General features: G+C 43.9%; 2 protein-coding genes across 13 annotated transcripts in view; one reads left to right on the top strand and one right to left on the bottom strand.

The window, feature by feature from the left end:
• LOC121088598 (rap1 GTPase-activating protein 1-like) overlaps nucleotides 1-13,352 on the top strand; it is a 50,689-nt gene extending 37,337 nt beyond the window's left edge. For 8 of the 12 annotated variants that reach the window (XM_040594948.1, XM_040594955.1, XM_040594950.1 and 5 more), the window contains 5 exons: nucleotides 4,391-4,517; nucleotides 4,606-4,708; nucleotides 10,193-10,278; nucleotides 10,444-10,514; nucleotides 12,618-13,352. In XM_040594948.1, coding sequence (XP_040450882.1) covers nucleotides 4,391-4,517; nucleotides 4,606-4,708; nucleotides 10,193-10,278; nucleotides 10,444-10,467 — 340 coding nt within the window. In that variant the 3' untranslated portion in view covers nucleotides 10,468-10,514; nucleotides 12,618-13,352. Of the gene's footprint in view, nucleotides 1-2,377; nucleotides 3,144-4,390; nucleotides 4,518-4,605; nucleotides 4,709-10,192; nucleotides 10,279-10,443 lie in introns of those variants that run through there. The other 4 variants (XR_005827995.1, XM_040594954.1, XM_040594952.1 and 1 more) reach the window with 4 other exon arrangements.
• A 146-nt stretch (nucleotides 13,353-13,498) lies between these two features.
• GSTK1 (glutathione S-transferase kappa 1) lies at nucleotides 13,499-20,990 on the bottom strand. Its single transcript, XM_040594957.1, has 8 exons — nucleotides 20,900-20,990; nucleotides 20,378-20,459; nucleotides 19,474-19,602; nucleotides 19,042-19,142; nucleotides 18,608-18,643; nucleotides 15,714-15,830; nucleotides 15,109-15,202; nucleotides 13,499-13,813 (listed from the first exon to the last, which is right to left on the bottom strand). The coding sequence occupies exons 1-8, from the start codon at nucleotides 20,963-20,965 to the stop codon at nucleotides 13,764-13,766; spliced, it is 675 nt and encodes a 224-aa protein (XP_040450891.1). The 5' UTR covers nucleotides 20,966-20,990; the 3' UTR covers nucleotides 13,499-13,763.

Raw genomic sequence — 20,990 nt, 5'->3', positions numbered from 1 at the left:
TTGAAGCAGGGTTCATGCTGCTGCTCCCCACCAGCATGACCCAGCCTGTCTTCAGCCCTCCCAGAGTATTACAGCAGGGTCTTGTGCATTGCCCCTCTGTTTCGCTGCTAAAGCACACCGCACCCAGCGTTCTCCTGCCAAACACTTCCTGCAGTAGCCTGTAAAATTGTTCTTCAGTTTCTGGTGGTCAAAAACTGGAAAAATGCACTTTCCTGATAGTGCAGCTTTGTTATTGCTAAGCTGTATTATGCTGGGATGTGATCCTATCTAGGATACTCCAGGTCTTCGTGGAAACCACACGTTTACATTTACAAGACTGCAGAGCAGCCTGTCTCTAAATCCAGGACTGCAGCTGACGTTCTGGAGCAGCTTGCCACACCTGATTTTTTTTCACGAGAACTTGCATGAGACCTGTGGCAAAAAAGGCAATAAGTACTTTGTGGTAGGGCATGTCCCTGGGACTGGGGCTACCCTAAGACAATTTTGAAACGTGCCCTAGAACCAGGCCTCTATTGCTGTAGTTGCTCCAGATGCCAGACTGACAAGGAAGGACCTTCCTTCTAACTAGACCTAATGCTCCCTAAGAATCACAGGCTGGTGACTAGCTGCAGTAGCCCAGCTCCTCAGTTGTGCCTTGTAGGACTGCCCAGAATTTTGTCACAGCCAAGGTGCAGAGTTCTGGCAAGTATGCTTTTGTGATACTAGATTTAGGGTTGGGTGGGTGTCCAAACCTTTGGTGGGGAGGAGGATGGGAGCACAGCTAGGAGATAGAAACTATTTAAGACGCTAGCTCTAACAGCCAAGGACAAGAGAAAATACAGGATGTGGAATTGCTGACTGGTCAGCAACGCCCATCTTCCAGCATTACCACATCATTCCATCTCCCCTTCCTCATCTTGCCTGGGACCTTGTTAGAGAACTGGAAGTTCCTGGCTAGCCATGGGTGAAGGACTTGCTCCGATTAGGTAGCTGAGATAACTTTTCATAATCAGCAAGAATTTTGTCTAGTAAGAAAACATCTCGTAGCTCAGCTAGTGCTGCTTACCCTACTGTACAATGTGTGCGTGTCCTGGGGGGAAAAAAAAAAAAAAAAAAAAAAAAAAAGATGAAGCTTTCTTGCCATCTGTTCTTGATTTCTGCGTTTGGTTGTGGGCTTCCCCCACTTCCCAACACCCATTTTCCATTCATCAGCTTAGGAGGTGACCCAGCTGCAGTTGGTGTCACATGCTTTCGGAGAGCGAACATGGCATGGGGTTTCACTCAACAAAACTTGCATGAATATTGTTGTGCACATGAGGCATGACCTGTATGATTTGGCAGTCTGTCTGCTTCTGTCCCCGGGATTCTCTCTATGCATCTTTTTCCAGTCATGGACTCAAAACCACTTGTACACCAGAAAAAGTTTCTTCACCATTATGGTGGTTTAGCCCATTTCTGGACAGCTGGTTTACGAGGTGGGATGTAGCACGGAGTTTTGCACAACTGGTGATTAGCCAGCTTTAGTTAGAGCTGTGATCTAGTAGCGTAGCGTTAGAGTTGTGACTTCATAGTCAGAGACCATCCCATGTGCAGTCATACCTTCTGCATTGTATCGGGGACAGGGGTTCAAGGCCGTGTAATTCCGCGTAAAGCACACCATTTTCATCATAATGGTATTAGCATTCTACTGGAATAGTCTATTCATTGTTAATCGTGGAACCACAAGTCAGGGTCACGATATAGGCATATTTCTAATAAAAAGGAGTTCCAGCTAGTTCTAGAAGTAAATGACGCAGCCCATATTAAACATGTTATCCCTGGTAGTATGTCATCAATGCGCCCCTGGTTCTCACCAGGGAGTAGCGTCACAGGAAATCTATTGCAAAAATGTCCAGCGTGTTGCTGCTGTCTTGAATAATTGTTTCTGATTCCCAACTTGAATGATCAAGCTCTTCACCTGTGTGCTACTATAACCAACCTGGAAATAAATGCGAAGGGAACATGTAAATAAGAGATTCATACTTTTACAGTAGAGACGAAGCAGGACTTAACTTTCTGTCCTTGCGTGCTGATTTCCAACATGCCCTTCTGCAGGGATCGAGCAGCCTCCAGTCCCTGAAACCGCATTGTTCGCTTGGGCTAACAGTGTCTTCTCTCCCACATGCAGGGGCAATTGTCCTTAGTTTGTCTGCTCTGCATGCAGGTAGCCTTCCAAACAATCATTCTTCCCAAGGGACAGATGCAAAAGAGCGAACCTAGCCTAAGTAACCGGGTAGCAAAACTCCTCGGGATCAGACAGCTTTCTGGGCTGCATCGGAAAAATCAGGCGCTGTACTGTGTATGTCCATATCCTAGGAAAAGTACATGGGTGTTTTGTGTGTGTGTTTTCCCTCCTCAGACACATCTGAGTGGGGACATCAAGCCTGTCAGGAGTGGACCGGATGCTACTCAGTCACTGGTTACCTCACTGAAGATACTGGCGGGACTTTTGGGGTGAAAGGAGAGCCCTGGCTAAGAGGAGCATGAACTTACTTAGAGGACCTCAAGGACTGTGGAGAGACCAAGTGGCACCAAGTAACGCTCCACTGGCCGTTCCTGCAGCAGGAGTCCCAGGAAAGGGAGATGGACAGATAGTTCCCATTGGAGCACTTTGGCTCTGTGCCCTTCCCATTGCCCAGTCAGCAGCCACTGAACCAGCCTCTACTAATGGTGGGGGAAGGAGGCCACCTCGAGTGCCCCCCCTCCTCTCCCCTGCCCCTCAGATGAGTGAGAAGAGAACCGCTTGGCCTGCAGAAGGCAAGAGCAGAAGAACATGTTTCCACCTCTGGTCTCTAGTGCCTTTGGATGACATAGGTCAGGAAGTGCTGAGGAAGGAGACTGAGAAGGAGATAACTTTGCGGAAATCTAGGTCCCAGCTCACTTAAATTCATGTTATTGATTTGCTCTGCCAAGGGAGAAGCATGTTGGCCTTCACTTCCTCCAAAATATAATTCCTAATCTCCTGAGGAAGTATCTTTGGCCTATATTGGCCCTATCTACTGTTCTCCCCGTTGCATGCTGGCATGTAATATGCCTGGGACTTTAGGTTTCATTGCTGCTTGTAGGTCAAGACTGGCCACATTTTGCAGTGTTTCTGAAAGAATAAATATATTTAGTATGTTAAAGGTGTCTTTATCTTTCTTGCCTCTCACAGCTTTTTTTTTTTTTTTTTTTTGAGTTTCTTAACATTTCTAAGCACTTAATCTCTCTTTTATTGGCTGGTCTCTTGTGCAGGCAGTGTGTATTTCACCATAAATGTTAGGCTTACATGCACAGCACACCTTCCACCACGTACGCATATTGGCCTTGTGGGCTGCTTTTTCTCCTAGATGACTGCAAGCAGTGGATCCCAAATTCTGAGCTGGGAGAAGCTGGCTGTAGGGGTCTTTCTTGACAGATCTGAAACATGCACCAGGCTGCCTCAGTGTCCATGAAGTTTGAGAGAATGGTGGTCAAGTGATCCAGTACAGTTTGCTTTGAACATTCCCTTTGTAATGATGCTGTGAGAGCTAAAAGTCTAGTGGGATGGTCCTACAGGAGCCAGTCTGTTGGCAACTAGGCACATGCAAAATCACCAGGATGGGCATCCTGACGTAGGTATGTTCCTGTCTGTAAGCAGGGGGAGGGTTCTGACCTGTCTGTGCAAGAGGTTGGCACTTGATCCTAAATAGTTTGGCACTGAGACAGCCTACGATAATGCAGATCTCAGTAATTTGTTTCTACCTCCCCATTGCTTCCTTAAACTTTCTTAGTTAATCATTCTGTAATACTGGTTAATGTCTCTGTGCTGTCCTGACTGCTCCTGTTACAGCTGCCCAGAAGCACAGCAGTAACAGTTTATAAGCTCTGTGGCATGAAAAATGTGCTTTTACAGTCACCTTGTACTGTCTGGAATTTCACCTGAGACCAGCTGTGACAGGCGGAGAGTGGCTGTGGGAACGGGTGGGCTGGGCTGGCTACCCAGTTTAACACCTTGTCACATTGTGTTTAGGCTCCTGCCATCTCTGACAGCCAAAATGAAGGTATCTGTTGACCTTAATGAATGTCTACAGGTAAACAGTGCTTAAATGCAGGTGGTTTACTCACTTTGCTTTTAAGACACTTGGATCTGTGACTTAAAAAAATCACTTAGTCTTGTCCTTTTATATAGTTATCCTGAATGGAAACAACAAGTGGTGCTTCTACTAAATAAAGCAGCAACAAGGAATGCAAGGCCGTTCACCTGAAGTCTGTTCCTAGGTGGAAAAACTAGCTGTGGATGACTAATTTCTTCTTACCATTTCTGACTGCTATATCTTAAAGCTATGTCACAAAAAGTGCAAGCCTGTGTGTAACAATAAGCATGACGATGTTGAATGCTTGCATTTCACAGAATGCTCGGGAGTCAGACTGCAGGATACTGTGTGATGCAGCCATTCTCACGTTCTTCATCCAGTGCAAGCAGTTGTTGTAGTGGTTTGAGGGAAAATGAAACATCTGAGGAAGAAGAGAACGGCAGGGTGGGTGTACGATCCCCTGTGAACATAGGCTACCTCGCCTGATTTTACCAAGTACATTATTAAAACACATCTTCTTTGCCCTCTCCAGGAGCTGACGTGCTCTCTTGAGGGCCCTCCAAAACAGGATTCAATGGTTCAGAGTATGTGGCTGGATGACAGTGACTGCACACCCAGTACTTCCAGCTCACCAGGTAAAAAAGAAAGAAAAAAGCCTCTGCTTACACTTCTAGAAGCATATGGGAGGTTGAGCCACATCTTTTGTATGCTGCACTTATGATTTGAGGAGCATAGGTAGATGACAGGCTCAGAGAAAGGGGGACAGAAGCTAGCATGCAAACTTTAATGGGGAGAGTGTGGGAGGGGGAGTTGTTTCAGTAGTGTGAATGAGCAGTTTTTTACACGCCACGGACGGAGTTAGGGGAGATTGCAAATAATTAATATGTTTATGTGTTTCTATGGAAAGCATGTATTTCAGTGATTACTTTTCTGAATGCAGTGCCCATGCAGTTTATATCTCCTTATAAACCAGATAATTTGGATATGGGAATTACAGAAACTGCTTCCTGACCAAAGCAGCAAGCTCCTGAGAGGGTGGGTAATCTCGTTTCTAGCCTGCACTGCCCTTTTTGACTGCCAAGACTGGGCTCTTAGTGGAGTACTTGATTGAAGTTGAAGCAGTTGAGTATAGTCAGCTTGGATCCATTCACAGTGCAGAGATGATTATAGTCGTTAGAAGTTCTTTTTAGTCCCATAGCAGGCAGAACCATTGCAGTATCTGCTGTTGAGGCTGTACCAGCTGCCTTGACCTCAGACCCTGTTTGCGGTTGTTTCGCTTCATTAACATGAACTGTTTGGGATTGAAGCATTTCTTGTTGAGCATCAACCTAAAGCTAAAATTATGGAAAATCTAAATCAGTTTCAATTTGTTTCTGAGAACGAAGCTGAAGGGACTGTGTAAGATTTTGAGAAAGTATGATTGAAAAAGACTGAACTTTTGAGATTGGGAAGTCATTGGGAACTGTGGAAGGCAAAACTTAACATTTGTTTCTAAAAAATTCTGGAGAAGGAACCGGTTGTGATGGTACGAGGTACTAAGGATTGTGTTGGTGGCAAGGAAGAGAGGTGGCTGGAAGGAACAGAAAAACCTTTATAGGAATTTTGTGAAAAGGAATTGTTGGAAAAGATTACAAGGGTCAGGAAGCGGAGCCAATGTACTCTGAAGACAGATTTTGGTGTCTCAGTCTCTGTAGCGGTCATATCTGAGATACTAAGAGTGGCCATCAGATCCCTGCTTAAAGTTGCTCGTATCTCAGTGACAGCACTGAAGATGTGGTACTGTGCGATGTTCTGCAGAGACCTCTGTTTGGTGAGATGCTCAGTAGAGCTTCTCTACTTGTGCAGAACAACTCACAGTGTGAGGACTTGTATACTGGGAGGCACAGGAGAGCCCAAGGGGCTGGTAGTGAAACTCCAGAAGAACAGGAAAAATGAGCAGAGTTGTTAGTCGTGGGAAGGCAGGAGAGCACCACAGCAAATGCTGTAACTAGGAAGTGAGGTGCTGTGTACAGAGCCTGAGAGGCACGGAGCGGAGCGTTAGGTGTGGTGATAAGAAAAAGCAGCGTGTCAGGAACCCTCCCAGCACAGGACAGATAATGGGCTGCTATGAAGAGGCAGAAGTTGGGAATGAGCTTCTGTAGAGCCTTGTATTGAAGGCAGGGAAGGGAGAGTTCAGTGTTGCCCACTGAGAGCAAGAGTGATAAATAAATCCTGTAAGGCCAGGAGGCCCAGCACTATGGAACTCTCTCTTTTTGAAGGGCGCTGGAAATGGCACCGTAAAGGTAACATCTCCTTTGTGCCTGGTGTTGCGAGGGTTTCCACTGCATCACCATGGCACGGCCCAGGCCACCATTCCCCCAGGCTGGGATTACCCGCAGCAGGTCACAGCTGCCCTCCAAACGCTTGGGCCATATCCATTCCCTTTGCCTTGCGGCACCACACTGGGAGCAGGCAGGTGTGAAAGGTGGTTCCTGGTCGGAAGCGAATGAAATGCCTGTGTTTACTTGTGAAGAGAAATACTAACGGGAGCAGAAATGTAATGTAAATGCAAACTCGTTCGTTTGGCTCACGCATCAGAAATTGTCTATTGGCACCAAGTAAAAGAGTTCAGATTGCTCTTGACCTTGTGGGTAACTGCAGATCCTCTCCGTTCCTGAGTGCACTCCCAGGTGCAGGCACAGTCCCGTGCTGTGTTTAACAGTGTTGTGTGCCTCCCCTGCCATGGCCCATCGTTTAATCCACGCGTGATCTTCCCACAAATTGACTTATCGCTCCCATCAACCCGCGTCACATAAAAGTGGAAGCGAGCCGCTGTAAGGCTCCGTTCTATTATTGCCTTGGCTTCTCTTTCCTTTTACCCCTCTACTCACTTGTGCAACATTTTCTTTCCTGCAATTCTTTTTCTTGCCAGAAAATCCCACTGAATCCTGGAGCTGTAGCTGAGCTGTGGAACTTCAGATCCAGTCCCAAGTGCTGGGTTGATAGTGCAGCTCGCTCTGAGCTCCCAGCTTGCTGCCTCGGGGAAAAGCTGACGATACTGCCCAGTAGAAAAGCACTGGAGTATTCAGCCTAGCTGTTCCTTCCCTTACGGATATTGGCACTAGGTGTGCTTTCCAGTGGCCTCTGCTGCTCTTCCCAGATAGTTTCCCTATCTGCTGATGCCTTATTATCCCACGGGTGTATGGACCATTAATATACATCACTGAGAGTAACAATTACAGAGAATGTCATGTAAAGTTAAACATAAATGTTAGGTTTTATACACTCCATTGCCAATGGCAGTGATCTGATACTGCCGCTGCACAACTTTCACTGTGGTTTCTCAGTACCTTGGCGTGGTAAGACAGCTGCACCCTGCAGGAGTGGTGATGTTTTGCTGTACCATATCTACTTGTCTATCTTCAGTGCAGATATTTTTTTAAAAACTTTTTTTTAATTAAATATATATAAACGTACCCCAGCAAACATGCAGCTTTGTATAAGGATTGAACTGCTTTATGCCAAGAGAGCCGTGGTTAAAAGGGATAAAGACAGTGGATACTTTTCTGACTAGTTACATCAAGTCACCTAATCTGGAGACTGCAGAGATGTAGTCTTGAGTGCAACTGCTGATTGCAGTAAGAAGTGTGATGGTGTCACCATCCACACCATTTAGAATGTGTTTGTGGTAACAGATGAAGGGGCAGAGCAGAAGGAAATAAAAGGCTACGTGTGTGTATGAGGTACATGAGGTAGCAGGGTTGACCCTGCATTTTCTAAGCACAAAGTGAAATCTTGTACTTAGGAATTTAAAAGGTTTTTAAATTTTATTTTCCAGACATTCTGGAGTTCTTGAGCTAGAAAAAGACAGGACTAAGAGCAATTTGTTGTGCTAAAAAAAATTAGGAAAAGAAACAGGATGATATACTTATTTTGATTTTTGCAAGTACTAAAATGTTTTCTATTTATCTACTACAGCCAGTCCTGATAGAAGACTAATTACCAAAAGATCGAGTATGGCAATACATGTTAATATTCTTAGACAAAATGACATTTAAATGAACATTGTTATTTTGGGTTAATCTAAGCATCAGGGAAGAACTGTGATCATCTGTAACCAAGCATAATAAACTGAAGAAATGGCAGAGTTAAGCTAAACTGAAAGCAAAGGAAACAGCTTGGGACAGAGGCATCCGGGTGTTTTAGTTTTGCCCTTCAGTGAGCTGTAAAGTAACTACTCAGCTGCAGTAAGGTACTGTGTAAAATTAGACTGAACTGTTTTCTCATGAAGGAACCTAAGACATTTTAGATGCCCCCTGTAGGTCTGGATCTTATGCTGAATGATTCTAGAATTCCTAGCCCATGGATATATTCTTGGATTCTCCAATTTGCCATTCAGATTGAGAGAGCAAAGTTACAGAAAAGGAAAAAAAAAAAAAGAAAAAAGGGCAGCAGCCCACGGCCATGGAGCTGCCAGAGCTAGATAAAGACACAGAGAACTGCCGTCTTAGAACAGCTGTTTTCTAATTTGGCGTCAAAGCACCAGCATGTCTTATATCATGTAAGGCAGATGACTTTCTCCATAGCCTCAGGGCCAGGGTATAAATTAAATTTAGCTATAACCCTCCTTAACATTATATTTAAGAAACTTCTATGTTAGTTAATATGCATAGATGTTTTAGATGTGTTTTTATTCAGTTACTTGGTCTATTAGTCACCACCTGCAAACATACTTCTTAATTAAATTTCAGAGTACTGGAGCTGAGATATACACAAAATGGAGACGAACCCTAGTACTGCAAATTTGTGTTGTTTAAAGCCACGGTTTAGCAACAAGTAACAATGATTTACCAGCTATGTTTTTAAACTTTAAAGCTTTAAATTAAATCATGAAACTGGGAAAGAGGGTAGTCTGCTCTTGAAAAGCTGCTGAAACATGGTTGCATCTCATCTGTTCCCTAGAAAATACCGGTATGATCATGTATAGGTCAAAAAGAAAAAAAAATACCATTTGAAGAGCATCTTGGCTTACCAACTTTCAGGAGGCCCTTGTTAGCTGAATTTTACAGCTTCCTTAACTTTCCTGATTGAATGGTCGATAGGTATGCCATCAAAGTCATTCCTCTGCTCCTTCTGCCCCCTGAGCACATTCCACACTGATGCCAACTCTTTAATTCAAACTCATTCCATTTTCCTCTAATTCAAGGAAAAGAGTTATAACACAGATCTACTGTTGCAATACAGCTATACATGAGCTCCCAGAAACTACACTGTTTATGAAATTATGATACTTAATAATTTTAAACCATCCTTAGTGGATAGGATGGAGGGTCACCTAAGAATAAATTAGAATGGTGTAAGAAAGAGGGCTGTTACATTAAAGACTTCATACTAATTTCTGAAGATGATCATGGAAAGCAAAAGGATGTTTAAGGTTTGTGAATTTTGCGAAGTATTTCATCCCTGGTTTTGCCATCGTGTTGATATGTGATGATAGGCAAATTCCTTCAGCCCTGAGATCAGATGTGGGAATCTGAAGGGAGAGTGCAGAGAGAAGAGAAGGAAAAGAAACACCGTGAGAGCCCAAGGCTAGACTGCGCTTCACAAAGTGTATTCTGAAGGATAAGGCATTCGGGTTGCGCATGTGTATCAGTAATGGCATTTCATAGTTCAGCTGCATGATGCTGTCACCTACTGGAACCTGCCATATTATTTTATACTTTTTTTTGTATATAACAGTAGACTGTAACAGAAATTGAAAACTGGACTGATGGAAACATTTGGGATAGTTGGAGGATGCCTTCATTACTTATTAGATAGCTATAGGTGTAGCTTTTTCAGGCAAGAAGCTATGGCCAGAACAGATATACGGCACTGAAACACAGTGTGGAACCTGTGGCCAATGATTTTATTTTGAATGAAAGGAAAGCCAAGTAGTCACTTTCCTTGTGTTTCAAGCTGGAATGAGAAGCAGACCAAGGTGACATTAGTCAAGTTGAATGTAGATACATTCCTTACACTCTTACCTGTGGATGAGCCACAGATCTCTGAAAAGTTTGGGGTAAAACCAGCTATGTGTGCAGCTCCTGTGATACCCTCTTGATCATTTTTTTATTGTTCTGTGCTTGGTTCCCTTCTAGGAAGCAGGTTGCTTCCTTCCAGCAGTGCTGCTGGCTCCACTGGAAAAGGAAACGGCAGCAAAGCAGATGCTCAGCACCATAACCCAGTAAGTGCTTTAATGAAATGTTTCCTTCTCACTTGCACAGAGATAAGGATGGGAGAAAAAGAGACTTAACTGAGTTAAGCAAAGCTTAACTTTGCTTGCTGAGGGTTGAAAGGACAGCAGGCAGGTGCTTGCAGGGGAAGGTTAAAAAGCTGCCTTGTTCTGCAGGCCTCCATTTTGTGCTGCATGTGAGGTGACGGTGGAGGAGCATCCTGGTGCAGGCTGGCTGAGTGGCGCAGGTAACACACAGGGCAGTGCCCTGGCTCAGGCTGGCCGCAGCTCCTGGGCCAGCCCGGCCACCGGGGAGGGTGCACCAAGTGCTGTACGGCTTCACAGCAAACAGAGTCTGTCCCACATCTGCTTTCCCGAATGATCTTCCATGGCCTGCTGGCTACAGCCTGATCGGTCTGCCGCAGCGCTGCCTTTCCTGGCTGCCTGCTCCCTGCAAGGGAACAGCATCTCCCATTGAGACACCTCTTTCTGCCCCGATCCATGCTCAGTTTTATGCTCTTTTTCTTTCATTGCTCAGCTGCAGCCTAGCTTTCTGTGCTTCCCACACTTTCGTTATTTTGCTGAACCACTTTCATTTGCCCATTTTGTGACTTTGTGCCTATCTCTGCACTTGCTTGTTTGCTTTCAGCCTAGCGTTGGTGGGACCTGCTGCTTCATGCCAGTTTCGCAGCCTTTCCCGATGTAGGAAGTGGGACTGGATCTCCTGGTGAGGTCTGTGATAAAAGGGAACACAGCTCCAAGTTTGTTCCTCAGAGTTCATAGTCCAGTTCTGCCTGCATTTCTGCCGCTGCTGAGCTCTTTTGGCTCAAGGTCCCTTTCCTTGCCCAGTACCTTCTCTGGCCTGACAGCTGAACAGCATGCTACCATGAAAGCCATGTGGATGTGAGGCTCTTGGGAACTAGTCTGGCATACAGCTAAGTAGGAGAGAGATCTTTATGGAAGAAAATTCTTCCAGCTATTCCTAAATATCTGGCACTTCTTATTAGTGCTTAGCATCTGCCCCCCATGCCTGACACCAGTTTAGATCCTCAGTATTTTTTCGATGCTCCGTTTTTTGCTGCCCTGGCACCTGGTGGTATTAAAAGCAGGCAGATAAATAGTTCAGCTCCATGCAGTGGTGGGTGGCCACAGTGTCACAGCAGACTGGTATTTTGGCAGCAGATAGAAGGGGAAGCCAGGTCAAGCTGCTGGTGCTCAGCACTGAGGCTCAGTACTGAGAATGAGAGCGTAGCTGCCAGCCCAGTGTCACTGGGGCAGTCACCAGCGTGCCTGCTGAGAGCTTGTGCTCCTGATCGTGTCTCTGTAACACAGGAGTAAGGCTGCCTAAATAGGAGGCAGAACTTCCTCAAAGTTCTGCTCCCAAACCATGACATTTTTGCTTGAATTGCAATCTGAACGCGGTCAGAATTGCAGCAACTTGCATACTCACGGATACAACTGCAAAGGCTGTAACCACTCGCTAGCGGTTACCACAGGCAATAAGCAATGTATGGAAAATGCCAAGTTTGGATTTTCCTTGTCTCAGTACTGTTTAGGTACTATTTTAGTACCTAAGGCTTTAAGCATTTCATTTCCACTGATTTCAGTAAGTCTAAGGGCCTTTAAGATAATTTTGGGAAATGCATAGCAATCCATCAGATCTGTCTCATTTGGTCCATCTGCCAAATCAACAATGTAGTCACAAAGGCTGTTTGGTTTTTTGTTTGTTTCAGTCAAGCTGGTTCCAAGGAGAGTTTCACGAGGCCCTGGCTTTCACCATCAGCCTATTTCAAGATGTTTCTTGCATTCTCCCCACCTTCCCACAGAGTTCATTACCTCCACAGCACTGCATTCTAGCCGTTCCTGAAACAGCACTGCCTACGGCAGTGGCCCATGTCACTGAGGTGATCTGGCTTAAGGTGATGTTTCAGTCATTCCATTTTTATCACAACCTCAGAATCAGTTTGATAGCACAGACCAGAGACTAGCAAATTTTTTTGGGGGGGGAACGGTAAAAAAATTATTTAACATGGCTTTAAGGGATTCTAAGAAACCTATGGCATTACCACGTACGTACATAATTTCCCAGCTATTCTAACTCCTAAATGAATGTAGCCTCTTGTATCTCACAAAGATCTCCTTAAATCCCAGTCTGGATTTGCCCAAGGACTAATGGGTGCACTGGTGGAAAGAAGGAATATGTTCTTAAATTATAGGATATTTCCTGAAGAGCTGAAAGAGGTGTAAGAAGGAAAAATTGTGGGTGGGGGAACAAATGATACTCCCCCAACACTTAGAGCTGTAAGAACATGAAGGGTACAGGTTATTTTTTTTCTGATGCTTTGTTCCAGGATTTGCTGTTCCAGTGAACAAGCATGAATATGCTTTACCTTAAAGTTCAGGAAGAGAAGAAAAACCAGAATTCCAGCTGCTGCTAGTTCTTCTGCTTCCTTCAGTGATGCGTCAGAGACAGCCACAAATCACCAAGAACTCAAGCCTCATACAAATCAAATTAATTCAAATCCAATTCAGCCAATACAGGGCCAGATTCAAACTATTTTAGCATGAACTTTCTGAATGTTAGTTTGCACATCCTTCCCTCCGCAGACTATGGGATGGGAAACCCCTCACAGCCACATCCAAATCACCTTCGGATAGGCAGCAATTAGGCCATCCCTGAGGAAGCAAAGCAGAGTCTGACTCAGTTACCAACTAAACTTACATGGTATTCACTGCTGTCCTCCAAAAGACATCACTGTAAAACTGGCATTAACTCAAAACCCCTGGGGTTGGTGCCCAAGAATGCATGTGTGCGGCGGTCCCCTCCAACATTGGTCACTGCGGAGCAAGCTGTACGAAATACCTGCCCAGGAGGGGAAAGTTCATTTTGGAATTGAACTTGATTGATTCCCTAGATTATTCTCTGGGCTGGAATTGTTCCACTCTCTCCCACTTTTCTCTCTCATGTCCTCTCCAATTGCCACGCTGCAGAGTTAAAAGGAAGCATGAATACTTTGTCCCTGTGCTTGTAGCGTCTGTGTAGTACCTTGGACTTGGAATAAAAGGAGAACATGGCCAGCTTCTCATAGGCTGCATGTATGGGTATTTTTAAAGGACAAGCAGGAAGGTATGAGAAATCCAGAGACTGCAGTCCCTTAACAACTTAATCCTCATGCTTTTAGGGTAAGAGATAAAGAACTATTCAGGAAAGAATGTTTTAAGCTGCAAGAAGTTAAATATTTAACGTTTAATCTTTAATGTAAATCATTAATCTGTTGAAAGAAAAGAAGCACATTTGTATTGGTAAAGACCCCACCAGACTGGTAATTACTGACAAACCTTGAAATTCTTCATCACTGTAGAGATGAGACTGAACTGTGAAGTTAACTGTTAAGGATGCGAAAGCCATCTCTCCATAAAATTGGATACATTCAGATAATCACTGAAGATTGACCATGTACATAAATGTTCAATCTTATGTATTTCCCTAGGACTTTTCACATCTTGGGGCTTGGCACTGATGGAACTGGTCCCAGCCATTTTTCACCTGCAAAACAAAGCAGCACAAAAGAGAATGTTAAAATTTAATACACAGAAGTGACTGGCTGGTCACATTTCTGCAGCAGGATGACTGTTTCTACTCCTTTTTTGAAGGGTAACTACTGACGATGGAGTACAGATTTGTATCTTGTTTGGTTTGCTTCCGCCAGCTCCTTAAGTCTTTCACTGCCTAGTCACAACGGAAGCTGTACAGAAGAATTATTTTCCTGTGTCACAGACAGATTCTGTAGGTCTGGTGCATTCCACACGAGGGTGAAGCCAATTCTTTTTAGGATTTCTTTTTTGAGGGGCTGGAGGTAAGGAAGAGAAAAAGAGTGGAAGGCTGGGGAGTCAGAGAAACAAAAGGCAAATGTTTCAAAAGTCCTTGGAGCTGAGAATACAAACCAGGCCACAACATTCCAATTCAGATCAGCACCTACTGGAGTGGGTGTTGGGTATTCATCTTCCTCACTTCTCATTTTTATCCAGAATATTTTTATAGAATCAGAAACCCATCCAGAAAAGAAAATACCCCCCCCCAAATTTCCCTTCTGTTTAAGCTTATGACTAATTTTAATTTACATTAAGATCTTCTGCTGAAATTTTTCAACAAATGCATCAGAGCTAATGATGTATAGAACTCTTATCTAGTGACAAACTCAAGTGCCAAATCTGGAGATAGATTGAGTCAAATGCCCTCTAACTCATATAAAAACAGGTGGCTGAGTTTTATTAGTTAACACAACTGATTCCAATGTTCTTTACAAATTTAAAGTTTGTATTCAATTGACCATCCTTCTCTTCATTTTCCTGTTAATATATGAATATTTGTTAAAAAGTTGTGTAATCAGGTAGTTACAAGACATGGATTGGAGAGCTGTGATAATGTGCTTTTTATTAAGAAGGAACAGCTATAAAACGAAAATCTTAAAACTACAAAAAACCCACAACCCACTATCAGCCATAATCTTAACCTTAGGTAAGACCTAATGCCCAGTACCACAAGGTTAAATATGAACATTTTGAAAACTAAAGAGTTTCAGCAGTAATTTGAGAATGGCATGTGGAGCACAAAGCTTTGAAACATACCGAGAGAGGATGGAGAACTTGTTACTTCTTGCCTGGAAAAGGACTACGAAGTCACTAACTATACCGAGATTACATTCTAGTCTGCAGTTTCATCCCATGAGAAGGATGCCACACATTATTTAATATTTGGAAGACCTTAACAGTGTTGTATTTAGCTGTATTAAGTATTTCATTAAAAAGAGGGTGAAAGCATGAAATCAAAAGTACACTCACCTATAATGCTGCCTAGCAGCTCTAAACGATCAGAGCCAAAAAAGAGATGAGGTTCCCCATGAAAATGTGCCACAACAGCAGGCATCCCAAATGCCTATTGACACCATGGACATGAAACAGAGAATGTTATAATGAGAGAAATTTTTGCTGACATCAGTTTTAAGGAATAAAAAGCAGTAACTTTGGCCTTTTTTCCTCCTCCCCTTCTTTTCACCTTCTTCATTCTTAAAGATGAGTCTAAGGGAGCCATCAGAAAGTCAGGAACTCCCTAAAGCCTGTCTGCCCCTTTTTACAGGGCAAAAAAAGCAACCTGACTAATCCAGTTTTGTGCAAAGTAGCAATAAACAGTATTTCTTAGTGCTGGTCCTGTAGGTCCCCCATCCTTGCTCTCCAGATGGAACGAGCCAAATGGGCCAGCCTTGGTTTCCCGGATGACAGTGAGATAAACTCCCAACAAGTCAGGTGGTCTTTGAACAGTGAAAGCTAAGAGAGATGGTCTATATAGTGCTTTCTAATCATCACCTTCATTGTTCCTTGCTTCCCAGTGTTCTCAATAGGGAAGGAATGCATAGCTGTGATGCCACATGGCATGGGAAGCATCTCACCCCATATTTTAATGCTTCCTCTGTTGTCTCTTTCAGGCGGTTCTTCACTGCAGGGGTTGAAATCATTTCAAGTAGCTTCTGGCTGAGCTCTGATGTTAGCCCAGCCTGTCTGGCAACCTAAGAAACGATGATATAATTAAGAATACTCTTAATACTAAATATTCTAAATCCTACTATGATCTAATTAATTTAATCTTCAGTTTTATCACCTGAAGTCTATTACCAAAACAAATTACAAAATACCCTTGAAGCACTTCTTGCACAACTGTCTGGCTGTATTCCCACCCCAATCATCATTTATCAACCCTCAGATATGAAGCAGACAGGGTATTTTAAAATTCTAAGCCCCAAATCTGCACTTTTTTTCAGGAGTTCCTAAAGAAGGAGGGGGGAAGATAAATACCAAGTTCAACCTCTGAGTCAATGACTTATCAGGTAACAGAAAAAAAGAAAAAAAAAAGTTGTTCTGAAAAAGTAAATCTTACTGTACAAGCCTGCCAAGACAAAAACAGTTTCTGAGACAAATGCGGCTGCATAGAACCTCCAAGTGATACTGCATGAAAGAGACTGTCACAGAGGTTCAAGTTACTAGTAGTATTGCTGTATCTTTTTAGCCTCCTGTCTGTCTCTGCCACACAGGAATGAGATAAAGTTGTCAAAGGTAAAGGTCCAGTGTTTATCAGATAACATTGAAGTATTTCACCGAAAATGTTAACTTCCATGCCACCTACCTGGATGACATGCCCTTGCTTTTTCTTAAAAAAAATTAAATGCTTACAGTATTACACATAGATAGTAATCCTGCACATGCAGGTGTTAATGATTTTTTCTTTCTTTCTCTCAATCACTTTTCATGTCGCATCCACATTTTCTTGTACCTTCTTCTACTTCACCATCAGGGAGATTAGGAGCACTTTTCTTTCTGACTGCTTGAACAGGAGATTAAATGAGTGTAGCATTGGAGCAGAACAAAATTATGTGTATTCTTGGTAGCCACAGTGTTTAGACTGCCATATTTACACACAGATGTAGTATCTGGTCCTCACCATTTCAGGCCAGAAGGGGTATTTAAGTGGACTGTGGCAAGACTCGAAAGACTACATGTTGCTTCTATAGTAATTTATGTGAAGCTACTGCTGACTAAAAAAAGAAGTTAAAAATGCTAAGGAACTATAGCAAGTAAACAACATTCCATTTTTCTAATTGATGTGTAAAATAAATTCACCTATAAAGACTCAGATGAAAAGGGTTGGGACCCCTCACCGACCTCTGGATGGATTACTTCCATGAGAGGAAAGCTATTTGCTGCAGGGGTGAATGAAGACAGACACAAGCAAACAGGGAGATGCCTACCTCTGCCTTGCCGAGCACAGGCAGATACCCATAGGCTGCCAAACAATAACTGAATTACACAGAGATCTTTCTGAGTATTCAGTTTGTTTCTCTGAAGCTCTGCGTGTCCTTGCTTTATCTTTTTTTAAATAATGATGGATTCAGAGACTATGTGGGGACTTTCCGTATATATTTATGTACTGGGTCTGGCTGAGATGAAGTTAAGTTTTCCTCACAGTAGCTTCTATGGTTCTGTGTTTTAGATCTGCGACCAAAACAATGCTGGTAACACATTAATGTTTTAGCTTTTGTTGAATGATGTTTGCACAGTGTCAAGGCCATCTCTGTTTCTCACTCTTCCCCCTGCCCCTCTCCCTGCAACGAATAAACTGGGGTGTGTGCAAGAGGCTGGGAGACGACACAAGGCAGATAGCCCAAACTAACCAAAAAGATGATCTATGCCATACAAGATCATGCTCAGCATTAAGAGCTGAGGAGGGGGTTTAGGAAGGTTAGCCACCATTTGCTTGGGAACTGGCTATCAATCTACCTGTGCAAGGTGGTGAGTGATCGCCTTTGCACCACTCATTTTGTTTTCTTTCTCTCTTCTTCCACTTCTCCTCTAACCAATTTTATCTTGACCCATGAGTTTTCTTGCTTTTATTCTTCTTTTCCTTTTCCCCTGTCCCACTGGCCAGCAGGGGGAAGTGAGCAAGCACCTGTGTGGTGCTTAGCTACCTACCAGCGTTAACACACCACAGTTTAATTATATCCTTCAAATCTTGCCTCTTGAAAAGGCAAAATGCAAACCTTTGCTGAAAATTCTGCTAAAAAAGGTACACTAAGATGAAGCTGAAGTGCAAGGACTAGACTTCTGGGGAAACACCAAGACTGCTGCAAGTTTTAAGGTTTCAGATAGGGATGTTGGATAGGAGACTAGTCATGGACAATTTCTCTCTTTTCTTCATATTCCAAGAAATTAAAAAAAATGTAGAAACGTGAGCCCTTAAAGAGGATCTCATGGCATACTAACTTACATGCCATTACCGCTTTTACTGTAATAAAATCTAGACAGCAAAAGAAAATATATGACAAGATTACAATTTCTAAGCACATACAAGGGCAACACAGCACTGAACTTAATAGTAAAACTTGGTTCCATGACTCCAAGGAATGTCAAATTCCCCAAAGTGTTGCATTTCACCTGAGGATTTTATATAGCAGCAAAACCTCAATGCATTCTGGAGACACTGTTCATACTTTCACTACTGTCAATAAAACTATTAACAGACAATTACTTGTCCAGCTTGGGTATCTTGCAACATGAATTAACAAAAAAGGACATTCTGGCTCTGAGTATCATTCAAAGCATGACCAAAAAAACACATTCCAAACAGAGCTGCTAAAGAAATCAAATCTTTTTTCTTTTATCTAGCTGAATTTTTTTAAAACTCACAAGTGATCATTAGAATCAGCTGTCTTCGTGCCTAATTACTGATTCAAGTCATCAATAAGAATTTGTATCAGAAATGCAGAAGCACCAACAAAAAGCAGACACTTACAGTCAATATGTTGTCTGGCTGACTGATATCTTCATGCTGGTAAAAGAACAAAACAAGTAATTCAGTACTTAAGAACAAAGCTCAGCTCTGGACTTGAAAACAAGTTTTCTAAGAAAATAGAAATCAAAACAATACTAGCTGCTGGAGAAATTTCCTCAGAAAAAAATTTAAGCCACTAATTTAGGAGTGTATTAAGTGCTTTCTGGTGTGAACTACGGATCCACTCAGCCCATGAGACCCACCATACATACCTAGAGAAGGCAAATTAAGCTGATTAATTTCATGTAATTAAGATAGCTGTAATGACTCCTGAACGACCACAACCTTGTCTCCTGCTATGACTTTTCATTAAAAGACATTTCCTTTCTCTTGGTTGAATTCCACAGGACAGGAAGGGTGACAGGACCAAGAAGCCCGCTTCATAAAATACTGACCTGTGACCAAAAACGCATCCAGAACTCCCTAGATAAAGGTTCCAGGTATCGTGGTTCTGTCATATCGATGGCTGTGATAAAGCGCATGGCCTGCAGACTGCCTGGGGTTAGCGGGGACACAGAGAAACATACTGATACAAGGCACAGGATCAGAATCAGGTCTGCACAAGCACTAAGAACAGTATGATCTTCTCTGTAACAATCCCTGAATGGTAAAGCTTATATTGATTCACAGTATCTTCAATGCTAATATCAGTCATAACTGTATTTTTCCAGAAGCTCCTTTTATGGTTAAAAATGTACAGACTTCGTCTTGCTCACAGATACAGCAAGAGGCTGTGGACAGAGAATTCATCTTCACCTTTACTGTTAGGGAGAATTTGAAGCAGGAGTGCTAGAGCTGAAAGATACCAGCTAAGCTAAGTGTCTTACTTGTACCAAGGATACGACTGAAGACATCTTCTGGAATTTTTACAGGCACTTGGTAGTATTTTGCCATCCTTTTTATATCCTTCAGCAGGTATTCTCCACGCCGTGGCAACATTGCTGGGGGCTTGTTACCTTTCAGGAAAAATTTCTGTTGAGATTTTCAACTGCATTATAGTAACACTGATCAGAACAAAATCGGACAAATTAAACCTCATGCATACAAGTGCCTAAGGAAGAGTATAATTTCATGTTGGCTAACTGAAACACACACAGCTTTCCCAAAGATAATGCTGGGATTTAAACATGACTTTTCTTTGGTTTTGCACAGATCAACCCTTTCAGTTAGCAGAATCAGTTTTAAACCAAGGTAAAAGTGTTCTAGCGGGGATTTATATGTTTTATATAAATATATATTTATATAAAAGATTACTTTTAAGGTAAACAACTACCTTAGTGCATGGGTGAACAAGTGTAGAAACTTGTTAATTTCATGATTTGTAAGTTCGAAGTCTCAGTGATGATTTCCTTCTATTAAGGCTACAAGTACTGTTTTAGGGCATACTTGGATCCTCCACGCATATTACAAACTGCACATCTTCCACAAATTACTTCTGGCTTGTAGGCAACAGAAAACTTGTAGGAAAAATTCCATATCAAGTTATTATTAACGTATTTCAGAACTGACAAACTTTGGCAGAGACTATGTGTCGCAAACAGCGGCTCGTAGTTGCAACAGTACGAAATCCCTCCTGTCTGATGCCTCAGTCCCCGCCGAGCCCCACAGTCCCGTAGTTCAAAGCTATCGCTGCCAAAATGAGCGTCAGGCCGGCCCGGCGCCCTGCGCTCGGCAGCGTGCCCGCCAGGTCCCAGTGGCCCCGAGGGGGCTGCGCGCCCCCGCCCCGCCTACCCGTCGCCTGCATTATGCCGCCGAGGAAGGCCGGCCGAAGGCGCAGGTCGATGTTCCAGACGTGCTGGTACCGGCAGAGCACCTGCAAGGAGGCACGGCGGTCAGGACGTCCGCGCAGCCGCCACGCACACCGCGGCGCCAGGCGCTGCAGGTGAACCCTGCCGTTACCGCAGCGGCCGCCCGGACAGCCCGGACGGTCCCGACAGCCGCGGGGGCGCTGCCAGCGGCCGGGGCCGGCAGGGCCGCGAACGAACGCGAAGCGCGGGCCGCGCCGCCCCAGTGCCCCGCCTTTCGGCACGTGAGGCACGGGCGCCGCAAAAATAACTACATACACTTACATCGGCATAAAAACAACGGTATCTCCCGAGCGGGACGAAAATAGAAGCCCAGCAGGAGGCGGGCGGACGCGCTGCCCTTCAGCCGCCTCCTGAGGGCAGCCGCCGCCGGGGCCCGGCCGGGCGCCCGCCGCCGCACAGGCCCGACCGAGGGGCGCCCCGAGTCGCCCGTGCCCCGCTCCCTCACCTCAAACCCCAGCCAGGAGTAAGGGGACACCACGTCGTAAAACAGCTCCACCACCGTCCGCGCCATGCCGCCCCTCGCCCGCCCGGCCCCG

Source organism: Falco naumanni, chromosome 5, assembly GCF_017639655.2.
Source record: "Falco naumanni isolate bFalNau1 chromosome 5, bFalNau1.pat, whole genome shotgun sequence".
Classification (NCBI taxonomy): Eukaryota; Metazoa; Chordata; class Aves; order Falconiformes; family Falconidae; genus Falco; species Falco naumanni.
The sequence above is the reverse complement of the archived record's forward strand: the minus strand, read 5'-3'. Positions and strand labels throughout refer to the sequence as shown.